Source organism: Elaeis guineensis, chromosome 11, assembly GCF_000442705.2.
Source record: "Elaeis guineensis isolate ETL-2024a chromosome 11, EG11, whole genome shotgun sequence".
In the NCBI taxonomy this organism is placed as follows: Eukaryota; Viridiplantae; Streptophyta; class Magnoliopsida; order Arecales; family Arecaceae; genus Elaeis; species Elaeis guineensis.
The window spans coordinates 115,683,959-115,705,611 of record NC_026003.2 but is presented as its reverse complement, the minus strand read 5'-3'; the positions used below and the strand labels follow the sequence as shown (position 1 = coordinate 115,705,611).

The window sequence follows — 21,653 nt, the reverse complement described above, 5'->3', positions numbered from 1 at the left end:
TTTTGAAAATAAAAAATTTACCTAGGAATCTGTATTTTTCTGGATAAGTATTTTCCATGCAACATTTAGACAAAATAATAATTTATCCATGTTCTTTTATAAATTGAAAAATGGCTCGGGAATCTGTTACCTTTGTTCGTTTGCATTACTAATTTTCCAAATAAGTTGCTAAGATCTATCCATATTTCCCACAACACCCTTTGTTATATAACTATTATTATATATAATATAGTATAATATATTATATTTTGTATGTTATAATATATAATATTATATAATATATATTCATAAATGTAGATAATATATGTTATATATATAATAATATTATATATTATATTGTACATACAATAATATAAAATATATATTATAATATGGTATATAATATTAATATATATTAAATAATGCATTATTACATTATATTATATTTTATTATAGTAATAATATAAGATATTAATATTATATTATACTATAATAATAAAATAAAATATTACACTATAATATTTATTGTTATAATAATATATTATATTAAAATAATAAAATATTATTGTCCAATAATAATGTTATATTATATCATATATAAGATAGTATTATATTATTATAGTATTCTTATAGAGTTAGGGGTATATTAGTAATGAAATAAAAGAGTTATTTTTCCGGTTGACGAGAGAATGACTTACCCACCTTCTAGACGGATAAGACTTTTTCCCATTTTATAGGTAATATGCTATTCATAGAAAAATAATTTACCCACCTAGAGAAGCGTAGGAACATGGATAAGTTGATCAATGGGAAAGTTGACCAACTTGCCTATGATATTACGCACCAAAGAATGGGACCTAATAGGGCATCTGGAAAGGATCTGGTACATAAGATTGTGAGGCACCAAATGTTAATGGGAGCATGGATATAAGTTTCAGCCAGCACAAAACATCCAAAGAGCTTCGCTAAAGCAAATCAGTCTCCTCAGCAAAACAATCACCAATTTACGAGCAGTTTCAGCACAAACAAACTGATACCACCAGTATGGTGAAACTTGATATAGATATGGATCACATGCACCTATCTTAGGTCACTTTTCTTGTTCTCTTTGCATCAAGTTTAACAAATCCAGCATTTAGGAGGCATAATCTCCACATTAAAATCAAATTTTATGAGCTTCAAGAAGATTATTAAGCATGTTTGGATTCCAATATATTCAGGATAATTACTATTCTCAATTACATCTCCATATGAGTGGTTAAATTAATGCAAACTAAGCAAGATCTTGAGGATCTATTGGACTTTCATAGAACCTTTTAAGGGTCTTTGATAGCATGGTTTTAGGTGCCTGCTGGCATGCAACATGCCAAACCAGTACCGGCGTCCAGCACAGGCAGGGCGTTCTAAATACTTGTTTTATTTTTTTTCCCAGCACAGAATATGTGCTGACACATCTCATGCCACCACCACTTTAATCCTTGGAACCCAAATTGGTGAATGAGAGTAGACAAATGGTTTAATTAATTCAGCAAATAACCAAGAAAGTGACACTTATTCATTGTCTATTTTCACAATTACATCAGACATGGTATTCAAAACTCTAGATGGAGATCATCAGAACACTGATGGAAAGTCCTGAGATCTTAAGATCGGCATCTTCCATGATACAAATGCAACACCTTGTGGGACACCAATAGTTTCTCAACTTGAAGTAGCATTACATTCCAATTTGACGTTCAGCAGCAACAATCAAAAAACAGCGATACACCAAGGTTTCTCGCTTGGCAGGTGTCTGGATAAAGGAAGAATGTCATGATGTTTCATAATTGGAGTTGAATTCATCCGTAAGACACGAATATAAGCTAATAGTCAAACCGAGCACATTAATCACCAAAAGGGGTCCTTTCTAGAAGGCCACAAATTGTATGATTAACAGTCGCAAAAAAGTTCTCTACATCTAAAACTTTGTAAGAAAATTTGTAGCTAATTAGATCAATACCCAGCTTGATCACACAGCAATCAGGATTCAAAATTAGCCTGACAGATTAGATAACCAGGTTCTAACAACCATTCCATCAGTGATGATCTTGGAATTGCTTTGGATATGTATGCAATTATATGGGAAGCAGATGTCGCCTATGGAAAGAGTTTTGATGTGTTATACACTCTAGAACTTGTTAGATCATCAATACATAGAGCTACTATTTGACAATGAAATTATGAGTCTGCGGCCTTTGAATGCATGGCACTACAATGTGGTTTATTAACGTAACAAAGACTGAAATTCATTATCTATTTACGCCTGTATTTGCTCAAATATGAAGACATGGCAACAAGGAGCTTAAATAACAAAGTTAAAGAGATATGGGATGCCCGAAAGAGCAGAAAACCAGACAAAGGCACAAAGATCAGAAATTTATTAAAAAAAAAAAATCAGATGACCAAATATTTGCACATTTAGTTAGTTAGCCCACCTCTTATCAGATGATTCTTTAAAGTGTCCCAGCATTTGAACCATTGCATCGATGGATAGCTGTCCTGAGAATATTTGATGGAAGTAGGTGTTTGCCTCTGCTTCTATAGCATCTGAGCTTCCATTAGAAGTTGTTGCATCTGTTTTTACAGCATTTTGAATCTTTGGATTGGATGAAACATGCAGCCTCTTTATACCTTCAATGAGTTGGTGAGAAATATCCTGCCCAGAATGAGCTTGAAGAACCTGCATATTGACAACAAGAGCCAGACAAATCTCATGCAGGGAAAAATAATTAAATACACAACTGCAACAATTAGTATGATTAATGTTTTTATGAATTTTGCAAAACCTTGAAGAATGTAGAGCACGTTTCTTGGTAAACATTCAGAATAGCAGCTTGGTGTTGTTGCACAGAACTATATGTATCATCATTTGCCTCATTACTGAGCACTTCTTTTAAGAATTTAAAGCAATCCTGAGAAGATGAAATACATCCTCTCATTGGTATGTTCGAACATTCATACTTACAAAAGAATTTGAATTACCTCAACAAAAAGGAGTGGATCACAGAATCATTATGGACATGATTAGAGAGAAAGGACATTTGTATTACCTGATAAAAAGCATCTTTATACGTACTCAAATGTTCATTTAACCATTTCTCAAGATTTATCTGGTCCTTCCGAGAAGCAATTGCAGCCAATTTAATGCTGAACAGAAATGGAGTTGCACCTAATACTGGTAATAAAATCTGTAAACAAAAAGGCATTATCAGGAAAAAAAAGAGATTGCAGACACCATGATCAGGAGTAAACCAGCAGAGCAAACCATGCATGATGCACTAAGCACATATGCAGATGCATAATACATATCTATATATATCTATTTCCATATGTACATTCCATTAGCAGTTACATACATTATAAGGAAGATTCATTCAAAAAATAAGGATTCAGATAATAATTAATGGAAATATCATGTAAAAGAAGATGCACTTAGAACCACATAAATATGACAGCTCAGACAACAAGTGTAGGTTTGAGTCATGGGGTGGCAACTTTGTGCAAAAAAAAAAAAAAAAAAGGACCAAAGGTTAGGACTGTCCCCAGTTCACCCTTCCAGGAGCCCAGATCATTGGGAGCATAACTGGATGGTGTCCTTTCAGACAATAGTGTCGGACATTCACAAATAGAAAGCTGCCATCAAAACTTCACCAACATTACCTTCAGCTCCTGACAAATGTCCAGAATTCTTAGTAGATTACTGGGATCCGTATGTGTGTCTATGAATCCTCGAAGAACAAGGTTCGGATTAACACGCCAAAGATAATGGATAATGCCATTCTTTGTAGAATCTTTTAATATCACAGGAAATACAGTGGAAGATACTTCATACTGGAGGAGATTATATGCTGTCTGTGAAGAAAGAAATGAATCATTATCTATAAAGAAATTACTATTACTCGAAAGTGGTAAAGAATGGATTGTTACTCAAAAGCAGAAAACCTACATTTACATGACCAACTCCAACAAGTAAAAACTCAGGACAGTGAGTAAGGGGGTGTTCAAGCATCAGTCGAACTGAACTGACATGGCCTCTTTCAGCAAGTTGACATAAAACCTCCAAAAGATCTAGACAGAACCATGCCTGGTTTCCTTGTTTGCTCATCAGATATGATGAATCAGCAAAAGTCTGAAAAACAACTGGATGTTAATCGCCTCAAGGATTATATATACTGATATTAATTTTAAAAAAGGCAAGGAAAGACACAAAAATACCAGTTGTCTTGAACTATGTGCAAATGTAAATACATCAGGTGGTGCGGACACAGCATATTTTAAAAAAGATAATTGGCCTTCAGCATTCTTCCAAGCAGACCCACATACAGCATGGAGAGGAAACGGATCCTGCATGATTTATTTCCATTTGTTGAACATATTGTCAAGGCAAGCAGCTTTTAGATCCAGAATGAAATGCTTGAAGTCTATAACTACCTGGGACGCCTTAGAATATATAGACATTAGAAGATAAAATGATTTTTCATCAGGAATATTAAAGCTCTCGTGATCCAGGTTTTCCATGACACGTGTCCAATTTGTCTCTGGAGCCTACATTTGAAATGCCATGAAAGGGGAAATATATAAATGTTATCGCACAACAGTCTTCTTCCATTTTATTACAGCAATAGCTAGCAAATCAGAGAGTAAAAGAAGAGAATTTATCTCACAAGTTGCTTAATTGAATCTACAAGGACATCAACATTCCATGAATTCAACAATGAGGAAGCACTTTCTGAGCTGCTACCAACAGCTGCGCAGAATGTTGCATATGTGTTCTGAGCATCTTTGAGACCAGAATGAGTACGAGCAATTGTACCAAGAAGCTTAGAAAGTGTCACTTCATTGAGGGGATGAAAAAGAGAGAGTATCTCTTTACAATGCACAGTGTTAATTGTACACCCATAGCCCAATTCTGTCATAACATCAGCCATGTTCATTTCCTTCTCTATCTCCGCTAAAACAGACTCAAAATCATTACAATAACATCCAGAGAATAGATCTGAATGCCTGCAAGGAGAAATGGGGCAAACAACCCATGAATTATTAAAATTAATCCATGGAAGACAGTCAGCATATAGAACTCTTTGCAAAACATATTTATATATATAAATAAAAATAAATACCTCCAAGAGTTGACCACAGATATATCATTTGTAAGTATTGTGGTCGATAGAAAGGAAGTGCTATCTTTGAGCTGTAATAAAGACACGATTTTGGTAAAAGAATCAATATGCTTGGAAAGGCCCTCAGACTGATAAAGAAACATAACAATATCCTGAATTCGCTCCTCAGAGAGAATGGAAGTGGGGTTTGCACATAGTTCCTCAATCTGAGAAACACAGAAATTTTTCCCTAGCAATACAAATGGAGCTGTTACTTAAAAGCATGAGAATAAAATGGACTGTTTGGAGAGAGAAAGCAACCTGCATAGCTTGTCTTATATCTTCAAAAGAGTATGAAACTAAACAACGAAGATACCTCTCATTTTCAGATCCGGAATTTCTGAATCAGCCAGAGCAAGTCCAATGCCAACTTTCTCCGCTTCTGAAAGATTTAATGCACTTGAAAGATCTTTTAGAAAGCCTTCACCCATCGGTGTACCTTTTAATGATTCACTAAAAATTGTGCTGAAATTCGGTCTATCCAGCAAAAATTTAAAAATTGCAGATACAAGATTCCGTTTCAGCTGCAGGTTCTGAACCTCTTCACCATTTAATTTCACTTGATCTAAGCATGTTTGGACCAACAAAATGCTGCCTTCACTTCGATATTCTGCAAACTGGGGAGAGAGGGAGGAAGAGAGAGAGAGTATAACATTAACAAATGGTCTCATAAAGCCGAGTAAGCTTAGATTGGAAAAGTTGAACGAGCATATTAGTCCTCAGTACAGTAAACAGCAAAGAAGTCATTAGTCTTGTAAAAGCACGGTGCTCACAGAAAGTAAGTTCCTCATAGTGCTAAACAATCATGCACAGGAGAGGGGAGGGCAGGTATCACTGCCCACATTAAGGAATCTCAACCTAATGTGGAAAACATACTTAATATGTGTGTGTGTGTTCTTCAAAAGGTAAAGGTAAGTTTCATATTACAGACCATGATGCAATCCTTGAGATCTAATTATGCAACTCCCCATATCATCATCAATGCAAAATATATTTAGAAGTTACTCAGAGGGATAACCTGCTAAAATGATTAACTTGCACGAGCAAACATATTAGTAAGGACATTAACAACATTTGTGTCTTGCAAGAGCCAAGTGATGGTTACCAGTCAGCTGAATTTTCAATTAACATATTTTCCTGAGCATATCTTGATCTCAGTTGTTGAAAAGGACTTCAGTAGGAAGTCAAACTTTCAGTGAACTTGCAAAGTTATTGCACATATAGGTATATATAATTGACAACAGAAGTTGCAAGAACAAAAGGGCTTTAGTTGTCCAGTGACTTGAAACAAGAACCTCGGTCTTTCAATTTGAAACATTATGTGAAGTATAGAATATAAAGTTTTATGTATTCAGTGTCAAGAAGAAAAAGATGTATCAATTCTAAAACTATCAGACAGATCAATTATAAATAAAAGATTAAAAAAAATAAAGACGCTTGGCATAATCATAACCAAAATCACCAATGATGTCTTCTACTAATACATATAAGTGTATAAACATAAAATCAGTCCCACCCCAAATGTGATTGGTAAAAGTAGAACCATCCTCCTTGACATGTAACCTTTTTCCCTTGCATTAGATAGGGGAGAAAATCCAAACTGGAAGCAGTCATTGTCTAATGGTTATTTCTCAAAACAAAGTCATATTTTCAATATGTACGATGTATATTTCACAGCTTAGAGTTATTCTAAATCAGTCATCCATTACATGTTAACCATTGAATCACCACGCAAAGTCTGTAAACAATTGGTTGACCAATTCAAAAACATATTAAGGCAATGAATATGTGTGTGTGTGTGTGTGTGTGTGTGTGTGTGTGTGTGCAATGGTAAACAAGATGAATGGATATCATAGTCTCCTTGCAGTGTCATACTGAAGGGGTCAGTTCAGCATGAATCTTCAGCAAATGGGGGGGAAAGGACAAAAAGACAATCTTGCCACGAAAACCTCAGAGCAGTCAGAAGCTTCTCCACGACTAAGGTTAAGTCTTTCCTTCCTTCAAAGACTAAAGCCTTTGTTGACATCAGGGCCCCAAGAAGCCCCTAAGACAGAGATCCACACCTCCAAGCCCAAGTGGTTTCTGCCGTTCCACTTATCCGTACAGAACGCAAAGAAAACAATTTTGGTGTGCAGAATTACAGCTATGCAGCATCAAGATTCAGAATTCAGAGTTTGCACGCCGCATACTACACTTCGCCCAACAATGGGCAAAAATATCACAAATCTATAATTTTCTCCACCAAGAAAGAAACCCTATGACTTCTAATCGATTCTCTGTTATCTTCACGAACGACAGATCCACTGAACCCGCATCCAAATTCCACGCAAATAGAAGATGATATCAAACGGAACCGGGGAAGATGAAAACTCTCTAGGGTTCTTAACCGCGCTATAAAAAAGAACAAAACTAACAAAAATGTGAATATCCTTTGCAGATTAAATAGATAAAAGATGAAGAATAACAAACCTGACACAACTCGCGGAAGATCAAGTCGAAGTTGGAATCGTTCAAGCTCTGCAGAAGGAGACGAATCTGGTTGGAGATGGTGGCGGAGAAGGGAAGCATAGCGACGGCGAAGAAGAGAAACGCCCTTCTAGGGTTTCTTTTCTTTGGACAGAGGGGGAGAGAGAGGGCGCGGGGGAGAAGAACCGACGAGGGTTCAGGGCGACAGTCCGGGAGCGCGGGTTCGAGAATAACGGAAGAGAGTCCGGACTCCGGAGTCGGAGAGCAGGTTAAAAGGCCGAAGAGGACCTCCCTTTTATACTGTGGACGAGACGTATTATGCGAACGGATATAGATAACCTCCGGTAAGCCTAAGTTAATTATTACTAAGATTCCCTATATTGGACCGACGGTTGTGATTATACGTTGGCACCACGGAATTTAGGATACTATTTTGCGTAACTATTAAGCATACGAGATGACCACTACGTCGGTGCACGAGAGAAATTGTTTGTGTGCGCTCGTGTATGGCAAAATTGACGTAAAGCATATCGTTCAATTATGTTTGTCCATGTAATATAATTAATATAAAAATAAATAAAAATATTATTTTTTATAAAATAAAAATAAAATATTATATATATATATATATATATATACACACACATGAGACATCTTTAACAATATATATATATAATATTTTACAACAAAAAATTATAAAAAATATAAAAAATTATATATATTATTTAAAAAATTATATAAAATATTAAAAAATCATAATAGCCAACAAGATATCATATAAAAGTACAGAAAATCATATATATTATCCAAAATATTATATATATTTATAAAAAATTATATATATTATTTATATCATATATATATATATATTAATAAAAAAATTATATAAGATATATATTATCCAGAATGTCATATATATTCATAAAAAATTATATATATTATTTAAAATATCATATATATTAATAAAAAAATCATATAAAACATCAAAAAATATATATATTATTTAAAATATCATATAAAAATATAAAAAATTATATATATAATCATACATATTTATAAAAAATCACATAAGATATTTAAAAATAATAATTCTGTTTTTTCTTTATTTTATTTAAAAAATAAATTTTTTTATCAAAAAAAAATACATTGAATGGCTGTCTTATTATTAATTGCACTGTATAGATCAATTGGTTACCGCTTTACACTTGACACCAATTTTATTATACTACACATATGATACATAAAAAATTACTCGAAAAGCCCTTGGGTTCGGCCCACTTCAAAAGATCGGAACATGTTCCCTAGGGTGACTCACCAATCTGGTCACGTGCATCCCAACCTGATCCTTGCAAAGCATTTTTGTTTTTTTTTTACTTCCTTTTTTTTTTCTCGTCAAATGTGTATATATGTTGATACCAAGATAATTGGCCACCTTACTTTTATAATAGATATAATGGAGCTATGATTACATATATAGCTTGCAAATATTTTGGAACAGTATATTAACAGGTAATAATAAAAAACAATGACTTTTACTTGATGGTGTAGAAATTAGAATTTGAAGATGAAAGTTATTTTTTTTTGGTAAGTTAGAATACATTAATAAATCACACAAAACTACTGCTAGGAATACAAAAAAAAATATTAACAGAGAATGCTGTCCGTGTGAGGTAGGAAGTAATAAAGAGTTGGGACTCAATAATTTTGGCATTATTAGTGCAGAAGAAGAAGATACTACACCACAGTAAGAAAGATGAGTGGCAGATATGATAAAAGAAGACAGCATATGAATGGACCAAGTCCCTGCTGGTAATCTGACAGAACCACAAATCCAAGTTGCAGAATAAAAGGAGTCCAAACACCCAAACTAGATTACAGCTTTGGAAATATATACCACCAATCAGACCAATAACATTACCCAGCATTATGAGGCTATAAAGGAAAGAGATCAACACAATCCTGTCCCTCTGGCATAGGATATCAACAGAAGAAAGAGGAGTGCCACAGTCAAATCTCCACACAGACGCCCAAACACCCTGATACTTCTCCTCAAAGATGCACCAAGCATATTATATCAGCATCAACACTGTGCACTAAGCATATTGTATCAGCATCATAACCATAGCTTTATTAGCCAGGAAATCTACATGGGGGCAAGTAAGTTGAAAGTAACTCAAAACATTACCACAAGCCCGCAGAACAATGATCAACATCTGCAGATGAATGATCAACCCAACACAACAGAAAATCTGCATACCCAAACCCCTATCAAACCTATCTACAATATGCAGTTCCACGAGCATCAGCTTGCAAAATATCAAAAAACTGATTGGGTAGTGCATCAAAATGATCAAAAGATAAGTCATTAAGCTCCACATAAGAAGCCAACCAATCAGCTGCCTGGTTGGCTTGTCTATAGACATGAGAAATTCTCCACAGAATCCTTCCCATTTGGACTTTCCATGCAAATATATTTTTGATTAATGGTAAAACAGTATTGCTGGGGGACTAAGTATGTGAAATCCAGCCAATAACTAGATCAGAGTCCCCTTCAATCCACAAGTGTTCAGCATGCAAGGAACAAACAGCCTCATGAATCTCCATCCACAGCCCCACCAGCTCAGCATAAGGGACTGAAATCTTTAATAACTGACGAGCGGCAGCTTTAATAAGCCTACCTTGATAGTCCCTAATCACATATGCAGTAGCAGAGTCATTAGTCTTTACTACCTCATCAAAATTGATCTTCAAAGCTCCAAAAGGAGGGGGCTGCCAGCTCATAGAAATAGAGGATACACTCTCCTCGGTGAGAGGAAAAGGGCAGCCCCAGTATCTTACAGGAGTAGAAGACATGTTGTGATGGCCCGGCCCGATAATAAATCCCAGCCCATGTAACAAAGCCCAAAAAAAAAAAAAAATAGAAAAACAGGAGAGAAGACTTCCGAAGGGAGTCTTCTTCCTCCTCTCGCCGACTCCCAATCGGAGTCGGAGACGAGCTCCCTCCGGCCCTATTTAAAGAAGAGATCCCTCCTCTATTCCTTCCACCGAAGATTCTAAGTCCGATCGGCGGCAATCGCCGAAAAATTCACCACGAAAGACCGTCCCTGTGCCGTCCAATTTCTCGTCGGAAAAGCTTCGCCGGCGACGGAGGTAAGCCTCCTCCCCTTCCTCTCTTCTCCCCCCTCCTTCCCGTGCCGATGTGCACGCTCGCCAGCGACCGGAGTCGTCGGATTTTGTTGCGGAAGAATCTTTCTTTTTGCCATTTTTTCCGACGTCGTTGGTCACCGCCGACCACCGGTTTGGCCCCCTCTTGCCGTCGGATCGCCTCTCCTCCTGCCGATGGCCGTCCTACGTCGGTTGCACCGCCGGCCGGCCAGCCAAGGAGGGGACCTCACGGTCTCCTGTTTCGGCCCAAAAGGAACCCACGGGAAAAGAAGAAGAAAAGAAGAAGAAGAAGAAGAAGGAAAAGAAAAGAAAAAGAAGGAAAAGAAAAGAAATAGAAAAGAAAAAGGGAAAAAAAAAGAAAAAGAAAAAAAAAAGAAGAAAAATAAAATAATAATAATATAATAATAATAAATAGGATTTTCTCTCCTCTCTCTTTTGTGAAGAAAAAAAAAGAGAAAGAAAGAGAGAAAGAAAAAAAGAAAGAAAAAAAATTATTAAATTAATTAATAAATAATGATATAAATAATAAAATATGAGAAAGAGAGTTTCTCTCTCTTCCCTCTCTCCCTTCAGCCTGAACTAGTATTTTATCTCTCTAGAATTGGACTTTCTCTCTCTATTTTCTCTCTCTAGAATTCTCCCTCTGGATTATTTCTTTCTCCTAAGATTTTTAGAATTTTGAGAAGAATAATGATGAATTTAAATGATCTTCGTGATGGATTTTTGATCTGTGATCGTCGGACGGTACACCGACATCCACTTTGATCAAATCAAGTATTTTTAAATTTTATTTCTCATGATTTTATTGAATTGTCCACATGATAATTTCAGCATGATTTGATCCGATCAATCGGATTTGTTGAATCATATCATCTGAGGAGTCTAAGATGAATTTTTCTCTCTAAAATTTTCTCTCTCTAGAATTTTCTCTCTCTTGATTGATTCTCTCTCTAAAAAGGTTAGTGAATGAAAAAATTTCTTTTAATAGTCCTGATCTGATTTTAATGAAGAACCATGATCCATGGTTGTCAGACAGCGTACTGGCACCCACCTTAATCAGACTATGAATCTTTAGATTTGATCATCCATGATTTCGATCTAGCCATGACTTGATTTGATCATGTTGATTTCATCAATCGAGATATTGGATCAATCGTAATGTTGGATTGTGTCGCCTGATCAATTTGAATTGTACCTCATGAATTCTCTCTCCTCTGATTTTCTCTCTCTACTTGATTTTATGAAATCGATGAAGAAACCTCGATCCTATCACTTCGAGTCCGATTTGATCTGATAGTCAAACTTTGGATCATTTAGGTCCTAATTAGATTTTGATTAGATGAAATTAGATGATCGGACCCAATCTAAATCGTTGAAATATGGTATTCGTATTCTTTCTAATTATTGAAATTGATTCTGTATAGGATTGTGGATGTTTGATCATGGGATATCGCGATATGATCTACGAACAGAATTTTTGAAAGAAAATTTATAGAATTATGTAGATTTATTGGAATGCGTTCGAGGTAAGTAATGTTTCATTTTTTCTAGATTTATCGATAAATTATAATAAATTTTTCTGACATGATTTGTGAAACGATGCATGAATTGGATGAATGATATTTTGTTATGAAAATATCTTATTGGAAATGTTATGATGAAGCATGATTGAACATATTGATTCTATGATGCATTATATTGATTGATTTCGATACTATATGATTTTATGTTTTATTATCGAAATTAGAATATGAAATATGATTTATGAAGAATTATGATATAAAAATATTATAAATTGACAACCTGACTATGTAAAAAACCCTGCCAATGGGGGCATATATGTTGGCAATTGATTGTCCTAAGGATTTATGTCGCCAGCGAGACCAGCGACATGTCGCCAGAGAGACCAGCGACAAACCGCCAGCGAGACCAGCGGTTCCAAAGGACATGACTGCCAGATGATTCGCAGCCTACCGCAAGCAGATACACGGTATTATGACCCTGCCACAGGAAAAATATGGTCATAGCTCATGGTTGACGAAAAGATTTGAAGAACAAAAGAAATTGAAATATGAAAAAAAACTTGAATTTTTGAAAAAGAAATAAATTTGACATGATTTATATTGCATAATTGAAATTGATTTCGAACTGATGAACTCTATATGTTTATTTTCTATAAATGATTATTTACTTAAATACCTGATGAAATCTGTTGGAAAAGTGATCATTGCTTACTAGGCTGTCTAGCTCATTACCTCCTATTTTACTGATTTTATAGATGTTGAGGAATTAAGATAATACAAGATATGAATGGAAGAGTGATCAGAAGCAGAATCTTCATACTTTTATTTTTGGTTGAAAGGCTTATTGAATTTGATGTAAAGCCTTTGAATTGTTGTTGAATTTATTGAGATATTAAAGAAAAAAATTTAGATCATTATATTTTGGATTTAAATTATTGACTAATTATTTCGCTGTTGTTTTAGGATAGTATGATAAGATGCCTTGCATGCTTATGGAAAGAGTTTTTTATGAGTATGCGGCGGTTGCCATGACCCTCGATTCACAATCTTGGATCGGGGGCGTGACAATTAAAGTGGTATCAGAGCATAAGTGGATGAATTATGAAACATAGAATCAGATATAGAATGGGTGTAAGCAGATAGACACCAGGGATATTATAGTGTAGATCTTTGATGATTGTAGTGGGAGAAATATTTAAAAAAATTTTATTAAACATTGAGATTTTGTATAAAAGGATCACAAGAGATTATAACATATAGAATTTGAAATATGATGGATGATCTATAGATCATGATATGATTGTTAGATCTTGATCGAAAGTAATCACAAAAGGATTGGCATAAAATTTTATTGTACATTGTGGTTATTAATTGATCATTGGTTATTCAAGTGAATCGTAAGTTCAAATTCGATGTGAGAATAATACTATGATATTACTTCTAGTTGAGAAGTTGACTATTATTGGCAAGATTAAGATTTGATAATAAAATATTGTTCCAGAATGGGCTAAGAAAGTCTCTTATGATGCTTGATTGGAATATTTATCGAAATTGAACTTGGTATGTGGATCATATATAAAGTGACATATTAGGATGAATGCATATTTGAGGATATTACCAAGAAACCTATTTCTTATTGATGAAATCGATTATGAGGTTATAGAATATTCATCGTACTAGAATCTTTAATCATCATCCTTAGATCTAGATAATGGATCTTATTATGTCTCTTGCAGACTACATGATGTGTATGAAATTTCAATTTAAAGATTTCGTATCTAAGTTGATCAAGAAATTTTCTCACATTATTGTTGAGATTGTTAATGAAAAATTGATATCTTCAGATTAAGATAAAAGATCTAATTTATATTTATTTCAGATTATAGGATCCATGTGAATTTACAATTTAGAAATTTTAGATTTAGGAATTGATATGGAGTTTCTTTGCTTTTGTTAATGAGGTCCCTAATTGAATCTACTATTAAATGAAGATATGATTTTTTTAAAGTTTGTATGATTGTTATGAAAGGATATTTGATAGATATTGAAGATCTTGATGATAGAAATTTTAGAAAAAAAAATAATGATTTGAAATTCATATATATTCTGATTATGTCCAAATTTGATGGAGCATCGAAGGATTTTTTTTATTGATTTGACTTATAAAGATTTTTGGTTTGAAAATTATTGAATTGAATTGATATGGGAATTAAGATTTGATTCATATTGATTATAGTAAATCTATATGATGGTTTAAATATGATATTAGACTCAAAGGTTAATCAAGATTATTGTACACCAGTAAAAGTATGAATGAAAATCGAAAGTTAATTTTGGACTTCAATTGAAATTTAAAATTTTAGATCTTTTCTATTGATAAGATAAAAAAATAATTTGATCAAAATTTTTTTTGGTGAACCTAAAAAATATTGATTGTTAGATCAGAGTGCGCAGTGGAAGCATGGTAATCTGGATTACTTTGAGTAAGTTAGGAATGTTGACTTTTTGAGTTAAAGAATTACGATAGATGATATGGTTTGATACAAAAAATTTATTGATATTAGAAAGAATAATATTTTAAAATTTTGAATTATCTTAGATATCCTAATGTGATTTTTAAAAGTAGTGCTTCCACCTACTATGCTACAAAAATATTTAACATCCTAATTCTAGGATGAGTGGACCCTTGATTTTTGATTTTAGATTTAGAATATTTAGAGATAAATTTTCTCTATCCTAGAATTAAATTTTATAATTCTCTATTTATTAGGAAGAATTTGAGATTGTTTATCGAATGATGATTTCGATCTTAGATTATTATACTCAAATATTTATCTCCAGGGTATAATAAAATTTGAAGTTTGGACTCTTTTGATCATTATTATTTCTCTGACTGAATGAAAAAGATTGAGGTTATCTATTGATATTGACGATTGTTGTACAAAAGATGGATTGGAGTTATTTATAATTTAATTTGATAATGAATCGATTAATTAAGAGTTGTTAATGTTTAGATAAAGAAAATTGTTATATTTGGCTCCAAATCTTATTTCCTTTTTCCGTCTCCCGTGATATCAAGGAATTCTACACCGATTGAAACTCTATTTTTTGAGAAAGTTTTCTTCCTTTATAAAGAGGCCCCTGGCATCCTTTCTTGGTGAACAGAGGTAAGAGCGAGCGGAGAAATTTCTAGGGCTTCCTGTACGGGATTTTTCCTTGCTTTCTCGTGTGCGCAGGCTTTGTTCTCGGGTCGACCTCTCACCTGTGAGTCGACCTCTCACCTGTGCCTCTTGTGTGCGGGATCTGTTCTCTGGCCTGTGTCATCTCTTGTACGCATGCTCTGTTCTCTGGCCGATCTCTCTTGCTTGTTCTTCGGTGCTGGCCTGTTCTCTGACCGATCTCTCGGCTGTGCCTTGTGCGCAGGTGCTTTCTGGCTTCTTTCTGTTGGCCTTCGGGTGGTGATCTACCTGTCTTCTTCTTCTCGGTTTCACAGATACTTTGTGCTGCTACGACTGGTAAGGAGGTATCATCTTGATTTTTTGCCGAGGGTTGAGGAAGGTATCTTCATCAGGTATTGTTTTTATCTTGATCTATTGCCGAGACTGAGATTGGTTGATCCTTTTGGATCTTGGTTGCCTTCTATTCGATATATTGTTGCCTTCTTGTGGGATTCAGAAAAAGGTATTTTATACCTTATATTGTGCCTATTTTTCGGGACGGATTTATAGTGGAATTGCTCCTCCTCCCCGTGGATGTAGGCCTTTTGTGCCGAACCACGTAAATCTTGATTCTTTGTCTTTGTTTATTTATGCCTGCAATGTGTTTGGTGAATTATCTCAAAGAAACTAGATATTAGATCACAAGCCCAGATCGATCCAATCCGGTGCGCGTTGCTCCAACAATTGGTATCAGAGCATCTGGATGGCTGGTGACAAGAAACCAAGTTTCTCAATGGCTAATGATCCGGTGTCTGTCTCACACTCCACCACCGTCAGGCATGAAGTGGCCATCTTTGATGGCACGGGAGATTTTTTACTATGGAAGGTAAGGATGAAATATCTGTTAGTTAAAGAAGGTGTTGCAAAAGCCCTTAAGGGTATAAATTCAATTCCGGGAGATAATGAAGCAGTTAAAGAAGAGATTAACGAGAGAGCCCTAGGAACCTTATTTTCAGGTTTAAGTGATAAAGTCCTTCGTAATGTTGTGGAACTAGACACAGCCAAAAGTGTATGGGAAAAACTAGACAGTTTATACATGGCAAAATCCCTGACCAATAGATTATATTTGAGGGAAAAATTACACACATTTCGTATGACAGAAGGAACTTCACTTAAAGATCACTTGGATGAGTATAATAAGCTCCTACTTGATTTAGTAAATGTTGGTGTCGATGTAGATGAAGAAGATAAGGCTTTGATTCTAATTTACTCTTTGCCCAAGTCCTTTGAGCATATTACCACTACCATGCTTTATGGAAGAGAAACAATAAGTCTTGAAGAAGTAGAAGCTACTTTCTTATCCAATAAACTTAGATTGAAAGTACAGCTTCAGCATCAGGCTCAGACTTCAGCTCAAGGTCTTACTGTTAGAGGTAGAGATGAACAGAAAAAGAGTGGACAAGGTAGGAGTAAGTCCAAAAATAGATCAAAGTCTAGGCCCAAAAGACCAGGTATTTGTCACTACTGCAAAAAGCCAGGTCACTGAAAATCTGAGTGTAGACTTCTACAATCTAAAAGGGAAAAGGAACAAAAGGATAAAGGAACAATCTCTGATACAGCATCAATTGCAGTTTCTTCAAGAAGTCAAAGCAGTATATCAGATGATGCAGTATTCACAGCTGCCTGCAGTGTTAGTCATACTGACACTTGGATAGTGGACTCTGGAGCATCTTTCCACATGACACCTCACAAAGAATGGTTCTCTTCCTTTAGATCTTGTGAAGGTGGTACTGTTCTTCTTGGAGATGATGGTATCTGTAATATAGAAGGTATTGGAACAATTCAAATTAAATCAAATTCAAATACCATGATGATATTAGATGATGTTAGATATGTTCCTAAATTAAAAAAGAACCTTCTCTCAATACATGCCTTTGACAGAGCAGGATATGAGGGCAGATGGGGTAGAGGATCTATTACTATCAATAAAGGGGTATTAACTTTATTGAAAGGTAAATTAAGTGGAACCCTTTATTACCTGGATGGCAGTACAGTTGTTGGTCAGGCATCAGCAGTACAATCTTCTCTTGAGCAGTTGACACATTTATGGCACCAGAGACTAGGACACATTTCAGATAGAGGTCTACAGGAGCTGAGCAGACGTGGTCTGCTGAGAGGTCAGAAGATTGGTACACTTGGATTCTGTGAGCACTGCATATTTGGAAAACAACACAGAGTCAGCTTCATTACAGGCGTGCACAGGACAACTGGTATATTAGACTATATTTATTCTGACCTATGGGGACCTGCCCCAATTATATCCAAGGGTGGATCAAGATATATACTCACTTTTATTGATGATTACTCCCGAAAAGTCTGGATATACACCATTAAAAATAAGAGTGATGTATTTGAAACATTTAAATGGTGAAAGTCTATGGTCGAGAGGCAAACTGAAAGGAAGGTGAAAACTTTTCGGACTGATAATGGTTTAAAATTTTGTTCTACAGAATTTGATGACTTTTGCAAGACAGAAGGCATTATCAGACATAGAACAACAGTGGGTACACCTCAACAGAATGGTGTGGCAGAACGCATGAACCGGACACTATTAGAGAGAGTCAGATCTATGCTATCTAGTTCAGGATTAAGTAGAGATTTTTGGGCAGAGGCCGCTCACACAGCCTGCTATGTTATAAACCGATCTCCAGCATCAGCATTAAGTATGAAGACTCCCGAAGAGATGTGGACAGGAAGACCTGCAGACTATTCGAAACTCAGAATCTTTGGGTGCCCTGCTTATGCATATGTAAAAGATGGGAAGTTGAACCCTCGGGCTAAAAAGTGCATATTTATTGGATATGCATATGGGGTAAAGGGCTACAGATTATGGTGCACAGAATCTGGATCTCAAGGATTTCTAGTCAGCAGAGATGTGACATTCCATGAGACAGCCATTGATTCAAGGCAGCTACAGCCTAATTCTTTTCAAAGTGATCAGGATCGGGGTCAGCAGGATAGGAAGGTTGTAGACATTGATTAGACTGTTAAATCACAACAACAACAGACAGATGCACAGATTCAGACTCAGGAGGAGGTGACATTACAAGATCAGGATCAGATTGAGAGTCTTGCCACTCGCAGACCAAAGCGTCAGATCAGAGCACCTCAAAGGTATGGTTTTGAGGATTCTGTTTGTGCTGAGTTAGTCTATTATGCTCTAAGTGTTGCAGACACCATTAGTGATGAGCCGACCACATTTCAGGAGGCCATTAGTAGTTCACGAGCTGATGAATGGACCATGGCTATGGTTGAAGAACTTCAGTCTCTAGAAAAGAATCAGACTTGGGAGTTAATCAAATTACCAAAAGGTGAAAAAGCAATTGGCTGCAAATGGATTTTCAAAAGAAAAGAAGGAGCCACTCCTCAAGACTTAAAATATAAGGCCAGATTGGTAGCAAAGGGATACAGTCAACGAGAGGGTATTGATTACAAGGAGGTATTTTCTCCTGTAGTCAAACACTCATCTATCCGGGTGTTACTTGCTTTTGTTGTTTCTCAAAATCTGGAGCTGGAACAACTAGATGTTAAGACAGCCTTTCTTCACGGTGATTTAGAGGAACAGATCTATATGCAACAACCACCTGGTTTTGAGGTTCCAAATAAAGAAGATCATGTATGCCTACTCAAGAGATCATTATATGGTCTCAAGCAGTCTCCAAGACAGTGGTACCGCAAATTTGACAGATTTATGGTCGACCATGGATACAGTAGATCTCCATATGACAGTTGTGTGTATCACCAGCAGCTTTCAGATGGATCCTTTTGTTATTTGTTATTATATGTGGATGATATGCTAATTGCAGCCAAAGATATAACAATCATCCAGAAACTGAAAGCCGAGCTTAGTACTGCATTTGATATGAAGGACCTTGGACCGGCAAAGAAGATACTTGGGATGGAGATTATTCGTGACAGACAGTCAGGTAGACTCTTCCTTACTCAGCATAGTTATATTGAAAAAGTCTTGGACATATTTGGTATGTCTACAGTCAAGCCTGTCACTACCCCCTTTGCCAGTCATTTTAGACTTTCTGCCAGAGACTCTCCTCAGACTAAGGATGAGGAGAGATATATATCTAGAGTGCCATATGCGAGCGCAGTTGGCAGCATCATGTACGCGATGGTCTGCACTCGACCTGATATTTCACAGGCAGTAAGCGTAGTGAGCAGATATATGGATAAACCTGGAAAGGCTCATTGGTCAGCTGTGAAATGGATACTTAGATATCTGAAAGGCACTTCTAAATTGGGATTGATATTTTCTACACAGAGTAATTGCATAGTTACAGGATTTTGTGATTCAGATTATGCTTGTGACTTAGACAGGAGAAGATCTTTGACAGGATATGTGTTTACTCTTTCTGGATGTGCAGTCAGTTGGAAGGCTACTTTGCAGTCTACAGTTGCTTTATCTACCACTGAAGCAGAATATATGGCATTGACAGAGGCAGCAAAGGAAGCTATTTGGTTAAAAGGGTTAGTACAGGATTTGGATCTCAAACAGGATTGTTTAGACATTCATTGTGACAGTCAGAGTGCTTTGCACCTTGTCAGAGACCAGATGTATCATGAACGAACAAAACATGTAGATGTCAGATATCACTTCATCAGAGACCTAGTAGAGAAAGGTGATGTCAGACTTCAGAAAATATACACTGCCCATAATCCAGCTGACATGTTCACTAAACCAATCCCTGCAATTAAGTTCAGGAATTTTCTGAACTTGATTGAAATAAATATTTGGTAATGCCCTGCGGGGCTTGTGGTGAGGAGGAGGCTATAAATTTTTCATATGATATAAAGGTACAATATTTGTCGCAAGGAGGAGGATTGTTATATTTGGCTCCAAATCTTATTTCTTTTTTCCGTCTCCCGTGATATCAAGGAATTCTACATCGATTGAAACTCTATTTTTTGAGAAAGTTTTCTTCCTTTATAAAGAGGCCCCTGGCATCCTTTCTTGGTGAACAGAGGTAAGAGCGGGCGGAGAAATTTCTAGGGCTTCCTGTACGGGATTTTTTCTTGCTTTCTCGTGTGCGCAGGCTTTGTTCTCGGGTCGACCTCTCACCTGTGAGTCGACCTCTCACCTGTGCCTCTTGTGCGCGGGATCTGTTCTCTGGCCTGTGTCATCTCTTGTACGCGTGCTCTGTTCTCTGGCCGATCTCTCTTGCTTGTTCTTCGGTGCTGGCCTGTTCTCTGGCCGATCTCTCGGCTGTGCCTTGTGCGCAGGTGCTTTCTGGCTTCTTTCTGTTGGCCTTCGGGTGGTGATCTACCTATCTTCTTCTTCTCGATTTCATAGATACTTTGTGCTGCTACGGCTGGTAAGGAGGTATCATCTTGATTTTTTGCCGAGGGTTGAGGAAGGTATCTTCATCAGGTATTGTTTTTATCTTGATCTATTGCCGAGGCTGAGATTGGTTGATCCTTTTGGATCTTGGTTGCCTTCTATTCGATATATTGTTGCCTTCTTGTGGGATTCGAAAAAAGGTATTTTATACATTATATTGTACCTATTTTTCGGGACGGATTTATAGTGGAATTGCTCCTCCTCCCCGTGGATGTAGGCCTTTTGTGCCGAACCACGTAAATCTTGATTCTTTGTCTTTGTTTATTTATGCCTGCAATGTGTTTGGTGAATTGTCTCAAAGAAACTAGATATTAGATCACAAGCCCAGATCGATCCAATCCGGTGCGCATTGCTCCAACAAAAATTGATATACTTACTTAGAATAGAGACATTGATTTTGATTATAAGAAAAATATAGTTTTGATTTAGATCAATTTTTGAGTTATTGATTTTTATTATGGAATGACTTAATGATAAATTTTGCTTTAAGAATTAGAATATTTAAGAGTTTGAGGATTTGAGTAAGAAAATTTCGATAACTAGAAATAGTGATACTGATTCAATCAACAATGGTGATATTGGTCTTTATGAAATGGCTTAATGATGAAGTTGTATCGAGAATTAAAATATCAAAAATTCGAGAATGAGATTGAAATGATAAATCTTCAATATTTGAAAGTACGAATAAGAGAAAATATTTTTGAATTTTGATTAATTTGGATGTCATAGTATGATTTACAAAAGTATGTTTTCC

The 21,653-nt window shown here is 35.8% G+C and overlaps 1 protein-coding gene across 3 annotated transcripts in view; it reads right to left on the bottom strand.

Annotated features, from left to right (window-relative positions):
* LOC105053997 (uncharacterized) overlaps nucleotides 1-7,917 on the bottom strand; it is a 44,993-nt gene extending 37,076 nt beyond the window's left edge. For all 3 annotated transcript variants that reach the window (XM_029267270.2, XM_010935364.4, XM_073245858.1), the window contains exons 1-11: nucleotides 7,647-7,917; nucleotides 5,494-5,794; nucleotides 5,139-5,367; nucleotides 4,683-5,022; nucleotides 4,450-4,563; nucleotides 4,234-4,362; nucleotides 3,965-4,147; nucleotides 3,679-3,870; nucleotides 3,069-3,206; nucleotides 2,805-2,930; nucleotides 2,454-2,698 (exon numbers count right to left, since the gene is read on the bottom strand). In XM_029267270.2, coding sequence (XP_029123103.1) covers nucleotides 2,454-2,698; nucleotides 2,805-2,930; nucleotides 3,069-3,206; nucleotides 3,679-3,870; nucleotides 3,965-4,147; nucleotides 4,234-4,362; nucleotides 4,450-4,563; nucleotides 4,683-5,022; nucleotides 5,139-5,367; nucleotides 5,494-5,794; nucleotides 7,647-7,745 — 2,096 coding nt within the window. In that variant the 5' untranslated portion in view covers nucleotides 7,746-7,917. The remainder of the gene's footprint in view (nucleotides 1-2,453; nucleotides 2,699-2,804; nucleotides 2,931-3,068; nucleotides 3,207-3,678; nucleotides 3,871-3,964; nucleotides 4,148-4,233; nucleotides 4,363-4,449; nucleotides 4,564-4,682; nucleotides 5,023-5,138; nucleotides 5,368-5,493; nucleotides 5,795-7,646) is intronic.
* Between the last annotated feature and the right edge of the window lie 13,736 nt (nucleotides 7,918-21,653).